The sequence below is a fragment of the Littorina saxatilis genome, linkage group LG4 (assembly GCF_037325665.1).
Source record: "Littorina saxatilis isolate snail1 linkage group LG4, US_GU_Lsax_2.0, whole genome shotgun sequence".
Taxonomy (NCBI): Eukaryota; Metazoa; Mollusca; class Gastropoda; order Littorinimorpha; family Littorinidae; genus Littorina; species Littorina saxatilis.
Genome location: NC_090248.1, coordinates 43,905,122 through 43,920,545, shown reverse-complemented (window position 1 = coordinate 43,920,545; position 15,424 = coordinate 43,905,122). Strand labels below are relative to the sequence as shown.

Here is a 15,424-nt window from a genome sequence, read left to right as displayed (position 1 = left end):
CGTTCAATCAACCACTCACCGAGTCCACTACTCTATAGCTCAGTAGAAAAAGAGAACCCATTCACAAAGCGAGGTGAATTTTACAAACATTTTATTCATATTATGTACAAACTCCCCTCTCTCAAATGACCAAACTGTGGTGATACAATGGCTGAACTTGTCTTGCTCGACAGATCACACCCCCAATACCCAGTACAGAAATTTCTCATGACAACGAAAATTAGGTAGTGGAGCGCCTTTCCATTTTCTTGAACGGAAAGCACGAAAGTTGTAGACTTAAACCATATTTAGATTAAACATTTAACGAACACTGCACTCTTAGAATTGTCACTTTTGGAAGTGTCATGCAACTATGAACATCTTTAACACCAACTGTCAATATAGCCCCCTCCAAGATAAAACATACAGAAACTTCCAAGATTAACCACTTCCAAGTGTGACATGACAACTATTATGCTTCTGATCTGCTGAGGATTGGAATACTTTTCACATAACAAAGTCGGACAAGTTCCTGAGACTGGTATTAAATCCTTACACAACTGAAATACATGTAACAAGTCTTCCTTTCTAATAAACGAGACTTAATTTGTCTGCAGATGTTAGTGATCATCACACGAAGAGAAATGTATGCAACATCAGCAATTGACATATAAATTAGCAGCAGTTGTTACATTCATGATGGCTAAGGGTAGTCGATCTAACATGGCACTGAACATAACAGTACACTAAAAAAAAAGGCGAACGACTAGGCCCTCTCAAAGAAAAAGAACGATGTTTGTGTGTCGAACAAGACGAGGCCAGCAGGCATGGTGGTACCACAGAATGGATGTGACAGCTGCCTTTGAAAAGATGTCGCCTCCCATGAGGCATCTCTCCTCCCTTTGGACTCGCCCCACAAGGCAATCTTGTGTTATTTCACGACACGGTGTACAAAACAGATGCTCGAGACCATGCAGAAAAGCGCCAAGTTTTACGCATCAAAAAGTCTTGGCATATTTCTCTCTCCACACCTAAATTCAGGTTGGTAACGGAACTCTTCTTCAACGATATGCATACTGTTCAGCCAGACAATTCCATCCCATTTATTGTATGTAGATTCAGCTAAGATGCCCTGCGAACAATGACAGGAAACTTCCTTTTTCTAACAGAAAGCAAAATTTTTTTTTATTTTTTTTTTAGCACACATAATGCATCAGGGTAAATCAGCTTGCATCTTCACAACTCAATGAGCTACACTCATGTAGGCATTGTTTTTCAAGGGGGGGCATATTGGCCGACTGCAACGTCAAACCAAAACTTCAGCCCAGAGAACTCCATTGCAAAGGCATCTGATCTACTACATAATGATAATGCATCACCCATTTTCGCAGGGCTGACAAATGACAAGCATATTTTACGTACAATTTGGACTTGTACCATCTGTTGTGTACACTGTGACAACTCTCCGGATACAACGAAGCATGTGCCTATTCATAAAAGCACAGGCAACACACAAAAATGCACTCGGTGATCGTATGCAACATATATTGTGTCTTTTTTGTTTTTTTTCCCTCTTTTCTCACCAACCCTTACAGCAACCCCACCTCCATCTCAGAATCATATTAAAATGTATGCCTGAAGACTGATACGCAAGTGCAGTATCACCATCAGGCACGTCTAAATCACAGGTATAAAATTTCATTACTTCACCATACTCCCAACTCTGATACCATCCTCCTCCTGAACATTCCAGTAAAACGTAATGAGCAAACTTCTCTCCCCTCAAACCACAAGGAACAGGTTCACTAGAACAACCTCTAGCAAATGTCAGGCAGTAATAGAAATGTGGCTTATTTCAACACTATACAGGGTTGTGTACATGTGTAACTGTTGAATGACTTGCTGCCTCAAACAAGCAGTGTTAGATGTTTCACTCCACTACAGACGCAGGGTACTATCTTTCTTTCTTTGGTGTTTTACGTCGTTTTCAACCTCAAAGGTTATATCGCGACGGGGAAAGGGGGGAGATGGGATAGAGCCACTTGTCAATTGTTTCTTGTTCACAAAAGCACTAATCAAAAAATTGCTCCAGGGGCTTGCAACGTAGTACAATATATGACCTTATTGGGAGACTGCAAGTTTTCTTACATACTGCTTGACTAAAATCTTTACAAAAATTGACTATATTCTATACAAGAAACACTTAACAAGGGTAAAAGGAGAAACAGAATCCGTTAGTCGCCTCTTACGACATGCTGGGGAGCATCGGGTAAATTCTTTCTCGTCCCAACCAATATGGGACTCCCCCTAACCCGCGGGGGGTCGCAGGGTACTATCAATTCTTTACAGGGGTCCGTCTTCCTAAAGAAGAAAAACCCCAAACATGTTTGCAAAGGAATGAGCAAATCTGAACGCATGCAAAGATCTCAGCAATTTGAGAAAATTAGAACGACGACTTCTATGCCAAGCTTACGCACATAGTTAAGTTGTTTTCTAATCATTTGTGACTTTAGTGCTAAGGGGTAACCATTTGGCATAACTTAGAACCAGCAGGCGAAATGATAAACTTTATTTACAATTTATCTTAACATTCACTACAAATACTTGTTTGTGCACAGTAGCTGCACACACATTTTTCTTTTACCAATCAATTCACACTGCATATAGAAGATAAGTTTCTCAGACAAGTGCGAGTACAAAAATGGACAATGCTACCAGATGAAGAATGATTTCAATGAGGCCCAGTGTTGAAGATGGGAATAAAGTCACATGGCCCTATCTTTCAGAGCAGTCTTTGTGGAAGGGAGTTTTTCTTAATATGAAAAAAGAAAGGAAAAACTTCACTAAATCCCCAAGGAAAAAAAATTAAAGCAACTGCTCAATAATGCAAAAACACTGGCTTGTCAACCAGAGTAAGTCGAGAAAAACAAAAAGTAATTTTCAGAGGAATCCAAGCAGACTGATATTTTATGAACCAAAATGCCTAACATAAAGCTGACCTCCTACAGGAATTTGAGGAGGCCTCCCTACCACTATAGATCATAGTAACATGTTGAAAACCTGGAGTATGTACAGAGACACACACACAATAACAGGAGACAGAAAAAAAAAAAAAATTAAAGGTGACCAAACTGCAACCCGGGACAACATTAATTCTGAAGTTCAGGTGGCCAGTTTTTCATGACACCACCCAGCTCACAGGAAAAAAATAAATAACGAAGACAAAATGAAACCTTCTCTGCCCGATGAAGCAATACAAATGATACACCAAGCCCTGTTACAAAAACAAACTCAACGGACAGGGGTAGAGAAAGAAGCAAGAGAGAGATTGAGAAAGACAGACACAAAAGGAGACAAAGCGAAAAACAATTTCTATAGAGCTGGCCGAGGTCCGTTGCTCCAGGCCAGACGACGAGCCAGGTTTTCACGAGGCGGCGACAAGGTTGGCGGCCTCTGGCTGTTGCTCCTGGGGGCATTCACGCGCTATGTGGCCCATCTCCTTGCAGTTGTAGCACTGGGTCTTCTTGTCCCCCTCAGGGCAGTCACGGGCCAGGTGGTCACGCTCTCCGCACCTGCAACCAGGCACACCACTGCTTTTGTTTTGTGTATCGGGTAAGCCAGTTGCCTTGCTATTTATGTTCTCGTGTACTTTGTGAGAGAACAAATTTAATCAGGACAGGTTATTTATACTGTCTTCTATGTTAAAACCTATCACTGGTCATCAGTGCAAAACACGTCTACATCCTGGTATTGTTACCATCACCTAGAAATGGTTCAAGGAAGAATTGGTCCAATTTCCCACACAAAAAGAAAAACAAAATCACCAATTTTTCTCTACTCACTTGCATAAATATTTTAATTTTATTTTACCATTTCCAGACCTGGGAACCCCTGTTTTGCACTTCGAGTATTCTCAAAACAACTTGGTGTATCTTCAGAACAATGAGCGTACTCCACACAGCATATGAAGATCCATGATTAACCTTTTAACTACCATACCGCCCGTCTTCCGCCATTGCCGTAACTCCCATACCGCCCGTCGCAGGGTTAGCGTCTGTTTGGGCTGCTTGCGGTTGTTGTGAACGAGTAGTAGTAATAAGACAATCGCAAATGCATTGTGGGATTGTCTCACTTCCGCCTTGTTTTTTTCCCATGTGCTTTCGATCTCTGTGAGAGTTACAATCGATCTTTTTTCACCAAATCTTTTGGGCGCTTGGTGCCGACATGGATTCAGATGACAGTGATCCTGATTTCATGACTATGCTTGATTATCTCCACGAAAATAGACATCAATTAGAAGATTCTGGCTTCGACATCAGCATTTCTGTGAACACTGCTGATCTGACCTACTTTGATCGTTCAATGAATATCAACAAGTGACAGCGAAACGGATGATATACCGGAGCAACAAGTAAGCGTAATTTTTCAACTTTATTGACAGGTAAACAGGTAGATAAATCATGATAACACTGCGACATACATACCACCAAGAAGAAGAACACATACTCTTTGAAGTTTGATCCCTATCCAATAACATACCAATTTTTTTTATCAATCTGACAAAGAGAAACTGAGTAATAATAATTTAAACACGCATACCCGTTTTTGACCGTCTCTGCTCAAAATAACTTGGGAGCTGAGGGATTCTACAGAACAATAAACTTGGTAGTTAAAAGGTTAAAGCATGCTTCACACGCGTCCGTCACACCATTAATTAAGTTTACCTATACATTTAAAACAAATGCTTTTTCTCAATTTTTACTGACAACAAGAAGAGCAAACGCTCGATCGAGTCACTTTCGCAGTTCTGAATATTATATGAGGCATCAGATGGACAGGAAGAAATTGCTATTCACAACACAATACAGATGTAAATAATTTGATGTAAAGAATAATCCTATAAAGTTTGAATCAAATCCGATGAATAGTTTCAGAAATATGATATTTCAATTTTTTTCCTTCAAGACATACCTGTGACCTTGAAAAAGGTCAAAGGTCACCAAAGCAGACGTCAAAGTGTAGAGGTCACTGGGAGTCACGTTCACATAAAATTTGAGCCCGGTCACTTTTATAGTTTCCGAGAAAAGCCCAACGTTAAGTTGTGTGTTGCCGAACAGAAAAGGCTAGTTATCTCCCTTGTTTTTCTGATAACGTTCGTAAAAGGCTACAGATGTAAATACTTTGATGTAAAGAATAATCCTACAAAGTTTCAATCACATCCGATGAACTTTGTCAAAGATATAAAATGTCTAATTTTTCCTTTGACGCTGACCTGTGACCTTGAAAAAGGTCAAAGGTCAACGAAACCATCGTTAAAGTGTAGAGGTCATTGGAGGTCACGACTAAACAAAATATGAGCCGGATCGCTTTGATAGTTTCCGAGAAAAGTCCAACGTTAAGGTGGTGTCTACGGACGGCCGGCCGGACGGCCGGCCGGACAGACTAACACTGACCGATTACATAGAGTCACTTTTTCTCAAGTGACTCAAAAACTGTAATCATGTCAAAATACTGTGAAGAAAAGTAGTCTAGGAATGTTTCTGGCCGTATTTTTTCCCACTGACCGTACTGATCGTATTCTCGACAATCATACGTACAAAATACAGCGAAATCGTATGGGTTCCCAGGTCTGCCTTTCATTCAAAGAACACAGAATGTTCATTGACAAAATAGCGGCACATCTGGTTGAATTATGTACTTTGCAAAATGTTTCAAACCTAAAAAAAGACTTTCCTGTTTGCTGATGACACTGAAGTACAGTAATACTCTAAAATGTTGCCGCGTTCAACTGGCACCAGTTAGAAAGATAATGAAAGTGTAAAGGATAAGGAGAATACGATGCACTTTATCATGTGAATGCATGCACACCAGGGTGTTCAGACACCAAGGAGAGTCTGCACAAAGTTGATCTGGGTTTGAAGCCAGAGCCGCTACCGACTGAGCTAGTTCCCCGCGACAACAGTTAGCTCCTATCACGACAGCTTTCAAACACTATATCAAAATATTTCCCCGCACTAACAGTTTGCTCCTTTCACCACAGAATTCGAACACATAATCAACACCCTCCCTCACCTGTAGCAGGAGCGGTTGTTCTCCTGGCAGTCACGAGACAGGTGTCCGGAGTCGCCACAGCTGTAGCACTTGCGGTCATCCACACGACGGTCAGTCTCGGGGCAGTCGCGAGCCAGGTGGCCGGTCTCTCCACAGCGGAAGCAGGGCCTGGAGCTGACCTCAGGGCAATCGCGCTGAACGTGGCCGGTATTGTTACAGTTGTAGCAAGCTCCTGTGGGAAAGGACAAGTCTTTATGCTGGCAAATTAGAAAGAGGCATACCTCAACATGAAACATAGTACATACTCAGTGTCAACGTGATTCAGACCTGGGAACCCCTGTTTTGCACTAGGAGCATTCTCCAAGAAACATGGCGTATTTTCAGATAAACGAGTGTTCTCCACACAGCATTTAACATTCAATATACTAGATCGGCTTCTGGATTTTTTGTTTGTTTGTTTGTTTGCTTAACGCCCAGCCGACCACAAAGGGCCATATCAGGGCGGTGCTGCTTTGACATTTAACGTGCGCCACACACAAGACAGAAGTCGCAGCACAGGCTTCATGTCTCACCCAGTCACATTATTCTGACACCGGACCAACCAGTCCTAGCACTAACCCCATAATGCCGGACGCCAGGCGGAGCAGATCGGCTTCTGGATGCGCAAGTGAAGAAAAGTAATGTAGGAATTTGTTTGATCGTATTTTTTGTCCACCGACCGTACTGATCATATTTGAAACAATCAAGCGTACAAAAAGCGACAAAATCGTATGGGTTCCCCGGACTGGTGAATGAACATGGTGAAACAGAGATGGTATTTGCCAATCACACCCCCTTCTCAAGCAACCAGATCAGATTAAAATTTTTTTTAACAAATGATCAAGCAAAGACTCAAAAACGTTTTTCCCGTCTTGAGTTCAAGAGAGCAAAGAAACTGTGATTAAAAACTAGCGCACAGTCAGAGACTTTGATATGAAAACACACACACACACACACAGTGCTGTTCACAGACTTTGAGGACAATTAGTCACTTCAACTTGGATCGAAAATTACAGGTCCAAATGTCCTGGCCATGATGAAAACTGTTTTGTCAGAAGACGACACAGTGGTCAAAACTACCAGATGGTTGACCGGCCAGGCAGACGAATGCGTCAGATAAAAAAAAGCATGTTTCAGTGATCGAAGAGCAAGGTCTGAGAACAACACTGCAAACCATGAATGATTGAATTCATGTAAAGACCTGGGAACCCAAATTTTGCACTTGCAGAGCATTTTCAAAAAAACTTACTTTCAGAAAAAGTAGTGTACTCCACACATTCAAACATGCTTTCGTTGCACTATCGTTTCGGTATGATGAAAAGCGCAAATTTTGGTGGTTTTTGGGCTGCCTCGAACATCAGGTAACAGATTTGATTTTACTAGACTGAACTGATTTGATTTTACTTTTCTCAAGAGTACAAAATACAGCAAAATCGTATGTGTTCCCAGGTTTGCATGTACGTTGCCATAGAGCGTTCATATATAGATGCCTACCAGAATCTATCTCCTTGTCGCACTCCTTGGCGATGTGGCCCAGCTGGTTACACTTGTAGCAACGGTCCACGTCCATCTTGCACTCCCGCGCATAGTGACCCACACGGTTACACTTGTAACACTTCTCTGTCACAGGCACAAGGGTGTCAGAATACCATACCATACCACAAACTACCTCAATTCAGTAAAAAAAACACAATTTAAGACCCTCTCCCCTTGATCATTTTTTCTCACTTTTTGTTCATAGCCTCTGTAGTTCTAAATTTACTCATTTTTAGACTCACTCCTTTTCAAGACTTGATTTTCTCAGATTTTTGGCAGTGTTAAAATAGAGGTTCCACTGTACTATTACAACAGCAATTTCCATGCAGACATTGTCAATGAGGTGATAACATACCATTATCACGATCAAAGTAATGAAATACTATTATCAATATTACCTGCAATTTCCACGCAGATAAGTGCTCTGCCAATGCATTTATACACACCAATATCAATGTGATTATGACACTTAAAATACAAAGTACCTGATACTAACATCTGCAAGTGTGTTCTATCAACAGTACTACAGCCATCTCAAGGACACCACACTAACCTGTGTTATCCTTTACAACGCAGATTCAGCCCATGCTCCCTCAACCTGTGTTTTCACAATTACTATACTGCCGTCAATAAACAGAGATTGAGCCAAGAATGTCCTGCTTCTGTTCCTCTTCCAGAACAATATTTTAATAACCACAACACAAAGTACACTACAAACACATTTATTCATGCAACATAATTCTGTGACGCTGATAATGAATAATTCATACAATTACACAGTAGTAAACCCCACTGACTGAAGATGGCGACTGCCTGCTACGGCTCAGAAACCCTGGCTGTTTGGGTCGTATCATTCAACACTAGCAAATGAATGACATAAAATAAAAACACCATACAGGGTAAGAAAAAAGTAACAATTCAGGTAATCAATCCAAACTAAAGACATCATCCAGGCACAAGCATGATAATACAGTGGAACCCTTCTTCTCACACCTCAAAAAAAGCTGAAAAGTCAGGTCTTAAAAAGGGAGTCAATTTTCACAGGTTATCAACACAAAGTCTGAGAAAACAAGGTCTTAAAAAGGAGGGGGTCTTAAAAAGGAGGGGGTCTTAAAAAGGGAGTCAATTTACAGAGGTTATCAACACAAAGTCTGAGAAAACAAGGTCTTAAAAAGGAGGGAGTCTTAAAAAGGGAGTCAATTTACAGAGGTTAACACAAAGTCTGAGAAAACAAGGTCTTAAAAAGGAGGGGGTCTTAAAAAGGAGGGAGTCTTAAAAAGGAGGGAGTCTTGAATTGGGGGGTGTCTTACAAGAGGGGTTCCACTGTACTATCAACCAAATAAAAACCACTCACACAATACTGAAGGCAAGACAGGCATCTAATGCACACTCCACACAATGAGGCTAAGGGGGGCACAGAACGCAAGCTGAAGGCATGTTGATGTCCATACAGAAAAACACCCCACTTGTTCAGCATGCAGGATTGAGCACATATCAAAATCTAAACCCCTATTTGATGGCATACGTTACTCCAGATATAGCCCCCTGGATGTCTCATGCTGAAAGGAGTAAACATTTCCCCATTCATTCTTTTCTTCTTAGTTCATGGGCTGACACTCGCATGTTCACATGTTTTTACACATGTATGATCGTTTTTACCCCACCATTCAGGTAGCATACGCCAATAAATAAAAATAAATAAAAAGAGGGGGGGGGGGGGGGGATTTCAATTTTTCAACATGATGACAAACGGCTCACAGTCACAGGGGGCTCAATCTGGATGTTGCCAATCCGTTTTTATGTAGTGGTGTGACTTGCCTTTGGATAAAAGCTGGACCATGAAAATGAAATAAAAAAAAATAAAAAAATAACACTGAGCAGGCTCCTCCTGTCACCAAGGTTTTTAGATCATAGCCAAAGAAAGCATAGGTAACATGCCTTTTGCAACTAATAGCATATCACGTAACTTCTGTGATCCTCACGACCTCTTTGATTTTGTAAAGGGCAAGAGCTTTAAAGTTCACCGTACAAAATGTGAAATGTAGCTGATTTTCTTCTTGACTGCTGACAAACTCTCCTCTTTTACTTGCTGAGCTGTGTTCAAAAGGTCGAGTCTCTCCACGGTTATGGAGTTACTGAAGGAAGCAAAACGAAGACTAAAAATACATTTTTATACACTCCTAGGTTGGTAAAAATGCCACTTCAAAACTGTCACTGTGATATAAAATTGAGAACATTAGTAGGCATTATCTCTTATCATTATAAGCAATACAAAAAATAGGTTGAAAATACCAAGTTCAAAATAACACAAACCCTAATAATCGTTGGGTAATAATTGATCTTGGAATCTTAACCTTTAGCATTATCAGAACAGGTTATATTTTGCGATATATGCAGTACTACAATTAAACCTTATAATGTTGTTCAAACACTCAATACTTTGCTTAAACAAGAAGAGCAAACGCTCGATCGAGTCACTTTCGCAGTTCTGAATATTATATGAGGCATCAGATGGACAGGAAGAAATTGCTATTCACAACACAATGAGTCACGTTCACATAAAATTTGAGCCCGGTCACTTTTATAGTTTCCGAGAAAAAGCCCAACGTTAAGTTGTGTGTTGCCGAACAGAAAAGGCTAGTTATCTCCCTTGTTTTTCTGATAACGTTCGTAAAAGGCTACAGATGTAAATACTTTGATGTAAAGAATAATCCTACAAAGTTTCAATCACATCCGATGAACTTTGTCAAAGATATAAAATGTCTAATTTTTCCTTTGACGCTGACCTGTGACCTTGAAAAAGGTCAAAGGTCAACGAAACCATCGTTAAAGTGTAGAGGTCATTGGAGGTCACGACTAAACAAAATATGAGCCCGATCGCTTTGATAGTTTCCGAGAAAAGTCCAACGTTAAGGTGGTGTCTACGGACGGCCGGCCGGACAGACTAACAGTAACACTGACCGATTACATAGAGTCACATTTTCTCAAGTGACTCAAAAAATATATAACTGAGGAAAAAATCTGATAAAAAAATCATGTACTCAGCCAGATATCAAATTTGAAACCAAAAAATTCTAGACTAGAAACAAGCACAAAAAAGTCACAGCCATCAGCACTTTCTTTGATTTTAGTCCCCTAAATATTTGAGCATGACAACAACTGAGCCACAACACAACTGCAAAGGAAGGGTTGATGGTGGAGGGTGCACACATGCCTGTCTCACCTCCGCTGCGTGAACGGAAATCTCGATCTCCGCGACCCCCTCTCTCACCTCCTGATCCACGCGAGCGGCACTCGCGGGCAAAGTGGCCTGGCTTGCCGCACTTGTAGCAACTATCAGAACTCATGATGAATGGTGGTACCTTGATCTGGTGACGTTTCTCTCAAAAAACAACACCTCTGCAACACAAAACAAAACAGCATGTTTAACACCAAGCTAAAAACAAGTCACGTAAGGCGAAATTACAACATTTAGTCAAGCTGTCGAACTAAAAGAATGAAACTGAACTCACTGCATTTTTACAGCAAGAGCGTATACTCGTAGCATCGTCAGTCCACCGCTCGATGCACAGGCAGTGAAATTGACAAGAAGAGCGGGGTAGTAGTTGGGCTGAGAAGGATAGCACGCTTTTCTTTATCTCTATTTAACTTTCTGAGCGTGTTTTTAATCCAAACATATCACATCTATATGTTTTTGGAATCAGGAACCCACAAGGAATAAGATGAAATTGTTTTTAAATCGATTTCAGAAATTTTATTTTAATAATAATTTTTATATTTTTAATTTTCAGAGCTTGTTTATAATCCGAATATAACATATTTATATGTTTTTGGAATACAAAAATGATGAAGAATAAGATAAACGTAAATTTGGATCGTTTTAAAAAAAATTGTTTTTTTTACAATTTTCAGATTTTTAATGACCAAAGTCATTAATTAATTTTTAAGCCACCAAGCCGAAATGCAATACCGAAGTCCGGCCTTCGTCGAAGATTGCTGGGCCAAAATTTCAATCAATTTGATTGAAAAATGAGGGTGTGACAGTGCCGCCTCAACTTTTACAAAAAGCCGGATATGACGTCATCAAAGGTATTTATCGAAAAAAAGAAAAAAACGTCCGGGGATATCATTCCCAGGAACTCTCATGTCAAATTTCATAAAGATCGGTCCAGTAGTTTGGTCTGAATCGCTCTACACACACACACAGACAGACAGACAGACACACACACACCACAACCCTCGTCTCGATTCCCCCCTATACGTTAAAACATTTAGTCAAAACTTGACTAAATGTAAAAACTAACATTTCTTTTTCATGGCCACAGGACATGAAACTCGCGCCTCATTTCTTGTTATTTTGGAACTAATCAAACTAAAAACAAGTCGCGTAAGGCAAAATTACTACATTTAGTCAAGCTGTCGAACTCACGGGATGAAACTGAACGCACTGTATTTATTCACCAAGACAGTACAGCTTCGTCAATCCCCGCGTGAAGGAAATAGCTCACCTTCCATGTGCAAAACGTAGTGATATTGACACGCCAGATTAGCGCGGTAGCGTATTGTGCTGAGCAGGAAAGCGTGCTTTTCTGTATTCTTGTTAACTTTCTGAGCTTGTTTTGAAAACAACCTATCAAAGTATCATATCTATATGTTTTTGGAATCAGGAAATGATCACGAATAAGATGACATCATTTTTGGATCGATTTCTTACATTTTAATCATAAGACTAATTATTCTATTTTCGTTAATTGTGATCACATTTTAAGAGTAAACATGACATATGTATATATTTTTAGATTCAGAATGTGATGAAGAATACGATGCAATCAATTTTAAATCTGTTTGCAAAAAATCGATTTTAATGACAACTTTAATGAGCAAACTCAAAAATTAAATTTTAAGCCTCCAAGCTGAAATGCAATACCAAAGTCCGGGCTTCGTTGAAGATTACTTGACGGTTGACCAAAATTTCAACCAATTTGGTTGAAAAATGAAAGCGTGACAGTGCCGCCTCAACTTTCACGAAAAGCCGGATATGACATCAAAGAAATGAAAAAAACGTCTGGGGATATCATACCCAGGAACTCTCATGTAAAATTTCACAAAGATCGGTCCAGTAGTTTACTCTGAATCGCTCTACACACACACACACACATACACCACCACGACCCTCGTCTCGATTCCCCCCTCTACGTTAAAACATTTAGTCAAAACTTGACTAAATGTAAAAATTCGGGGGTCAAATCTGAACTTTCTTGTTGTTAATATAAGATCTTCCATGTCAGTGCCATAACCTTATCATGCCAGAGGCAAGACAATTCTTCAAGTTGAAACTGAATGTATTTTTAAGAACAAATTACAGCTGACAACTTCATCAGTTCATCTGACAGCTGGCTACCTATAATTACATTCACTGTAAAGAATGCACATCAGCCAATGAAACATCTGCCCCACCTCTCCCGCCGCAACAGGCACCACGTGGGTCATTCTGTACTCACAACTATCCAGACTACTATAGTACTACTATCCTCGTAATCGGGGAATAGGAAGACACGAATAAGATTGCGAAGAGATAACTAGGTAACCTACCAAGCTAAAGCAAGCCACTTTATCTGGACGACTGATCATGTGAATAATTTGCTTCAAACTGTCGTTCTAAAGGTGATACATTTGTCAATGACCTACTTCTCATATCCGAAACCAAAACACTCTTCGTTTGAAGGCCGTCCTCATGAGGATTCTCGACAAGCCCGCCAAGACAACGGATGAAGCAATATTGGACACCATTATCCACTTTAATGCTTAGATTGCAATGTAATAAACCCGTTAAATAAAAATATGGCGCCAGAAAGTCGGCACAGAACCGAAAGTTGATGAAACATATGTGTACAAACCAGGAAATATTTTCTACGCGCACGCCGAGCTTAAATCAATGGCCGATTTGTGTGACCATGTGACTGGCAACCTGACAAAATGATTGTCAAAACACGTCTGTGGCACAAGAAAACTAATGACATATGTTTCAAAAGTACCATACGACATTCAAGTCACATTACGTCAACAAAAGTAAACCTATCATGCTCAATATCAACACAATTCTTACCCTCCTTCAACCCCGAACAGTAGAACACGCCTGTTGTCGCCCACAGAATGTAGTCTTTTGCACACGCCACGCAATCTTCTACCTTGACCGAAATTTGCACACGGCCCTCAGCATTTTAGATCCGTGGATACGAAACTAAATGATTTGACATACTTTTGTTTCGATATCCAAACAAGGTGGAGCTCTTGAATTTAGTTACAGTAAACTATTCTTTTTCTTTCGGGTATGAAGACATTTGAACTAAATTGAAAGAACGAAAGCAAGCATTCAAACAACCAATAACAAGGAAATGTAAGGGAAAGACAGGCAAAGTAAATATAAGCAAACGGATAAAAACACAACAACAAAATATCCGAAATCAGAAACAGGGAAAAAAAAATTAAAAAAAATTAAAAAAATAAAAATTTTTACTTTCGCGTTTACAAAGGGATATGCCGTAAAATCTGACCATTTGATTCACGTCTTTTGCTGAACCGGCGAGCTGTAACGTCACGTAAATCCTGTAACCAAACCGAACACCATTTTTCTCTTTTTCTTTTTACATTTAGTCAAGTTTTGACTAAATGTTTTAACATAGAGGGGGGAATCGAAACGAGGGTCGTGGTGTATGTGTGTGTGTGTGTGTGTGTCTGTCTGTCTGTCTGTCTGTCTGTCTGTCTGTCTGTGTGTGTAGAGCGATTCAGACTAAACTACTGGACCGATCTTTATGAAATTTGACATGAGAGTTCCTGGGTATGTTTTTTTCATTTTTTGATAAATGTCTTTGATGACGTCATATCCGGCTTTTCGTGAAAGTTGAGGCGGCACTGTCACGCTCTCATTTTTCAACCAAATTGGTTGACATTTTGGTCAAGTAATCTCCGACGAAGCCCGGACTTCGGTATTGCATTTCAGCTTGGTGGCTTAAAAATTAATTAATGACTTTGGTCATTAAAAATCTGAAAATTGTAAAAAAAAAAAAAAATTTTTATAAAACGATCCAAATGTACGTTCATCTTATTCTCCATCATTTTCTGATTCCAAAAACATATAAATATGTTATATTTGGATTAAAAACAAGCTCTGAAAATTAAAAATATAAAAATTATGATCAAAATTAAATTGTCCAAATCAATTTAAAACACTTTCATCTTATTCCTTGTCGGTTCCTGATTCCAAAAACATATAGATATGATATGTTTGGATTGAAAACACGATCAGAAAGTTAAAACGAAGAGAGGTACAGAAAAGCGTGCTATCCTTCTCAGCGCAACTACTACCCCGCTCTTCTTGTCAATTTCACTGCCTTTGCCATGAGCGGTGGACTGACGATGCTACGAGCATACGGTCTTGCTGCGTTGCATTGCGTTCAGTTTCATTCTGTGAGTTCGACAGCTACTTGACTAAATGTTGTATTTTCGCCTTACGCGACTTGTTTGTTGTTGCTTCAGATGCTTGTTGGTTGGTTTGCTTAATTGTTAGTGTGTGAGTCAATTAGTTTTTTGTAAGCACTTCTTGTAGGAGAAAGAGACAGAGAGGGAGAGAGCGAGAGAGAGAGAGAGAGAGAGAGAGAGAGAGAGAGAGAGAGAGAGAGAGAGAGAGAGAGAGGTTTAAGAGTTGACATAAATGTCTTTTCCATGAGAGGTATATTATGTTTCATATCAGTAACTGATATGTCTTTTCCATGTAATTTTTGTAACATACGTTTCATCATGTCTGTGACTCCTTTTCATG

General features: G+C 39.9%; 1 protein-coding gene across 6 annotated transcripts; it reads right to left on the bottom strand.

Annotated features, from left to right (window-relative positions):
- Positions 1–74: 74 nt before the first annotated feature.
- On the bottom strand, positions 75–13,841 carry LOC138964828 (uncharacterized). Of its 6 annotated transcripts, none has more exons than XM_070336868.1 (5): positions 13,712–13,841; positions 10,829–11,004; positions 7,564–7,689; positions 6,052–6,280; positions 75–3,551 (listed from the first exon to the last, which is right to left on the bottom strand). In XM_070336868.1, exons 2-5 carry the CDS (start codon positions 10,950–10,952, stop codon positions 3,404–3,406), a joined length of 627 nt encoding a protein of 208 aa, XP_070192969.1. In that variant the 5' UTR covers positions 10,953–11,004; positions 13,712–13,841; the 3' UTR covers positions 75–3,403. The 6 variants fall into 6 exon arrangements, with proteins under 6 accessions (XP_070192969.1, XP_070192971.1, XP_070192970.1 ...); XM_070336870.1 differs by having other exon boundaries at positions 6,052–6,259; XM_070336869.1 differs by having other exon boundaries at positions 6,052–6,262; positions 13,712–13,840.
- Between the last annotated feature and the right edge of the window lie 1,583 nt (positions 13,842–15,424).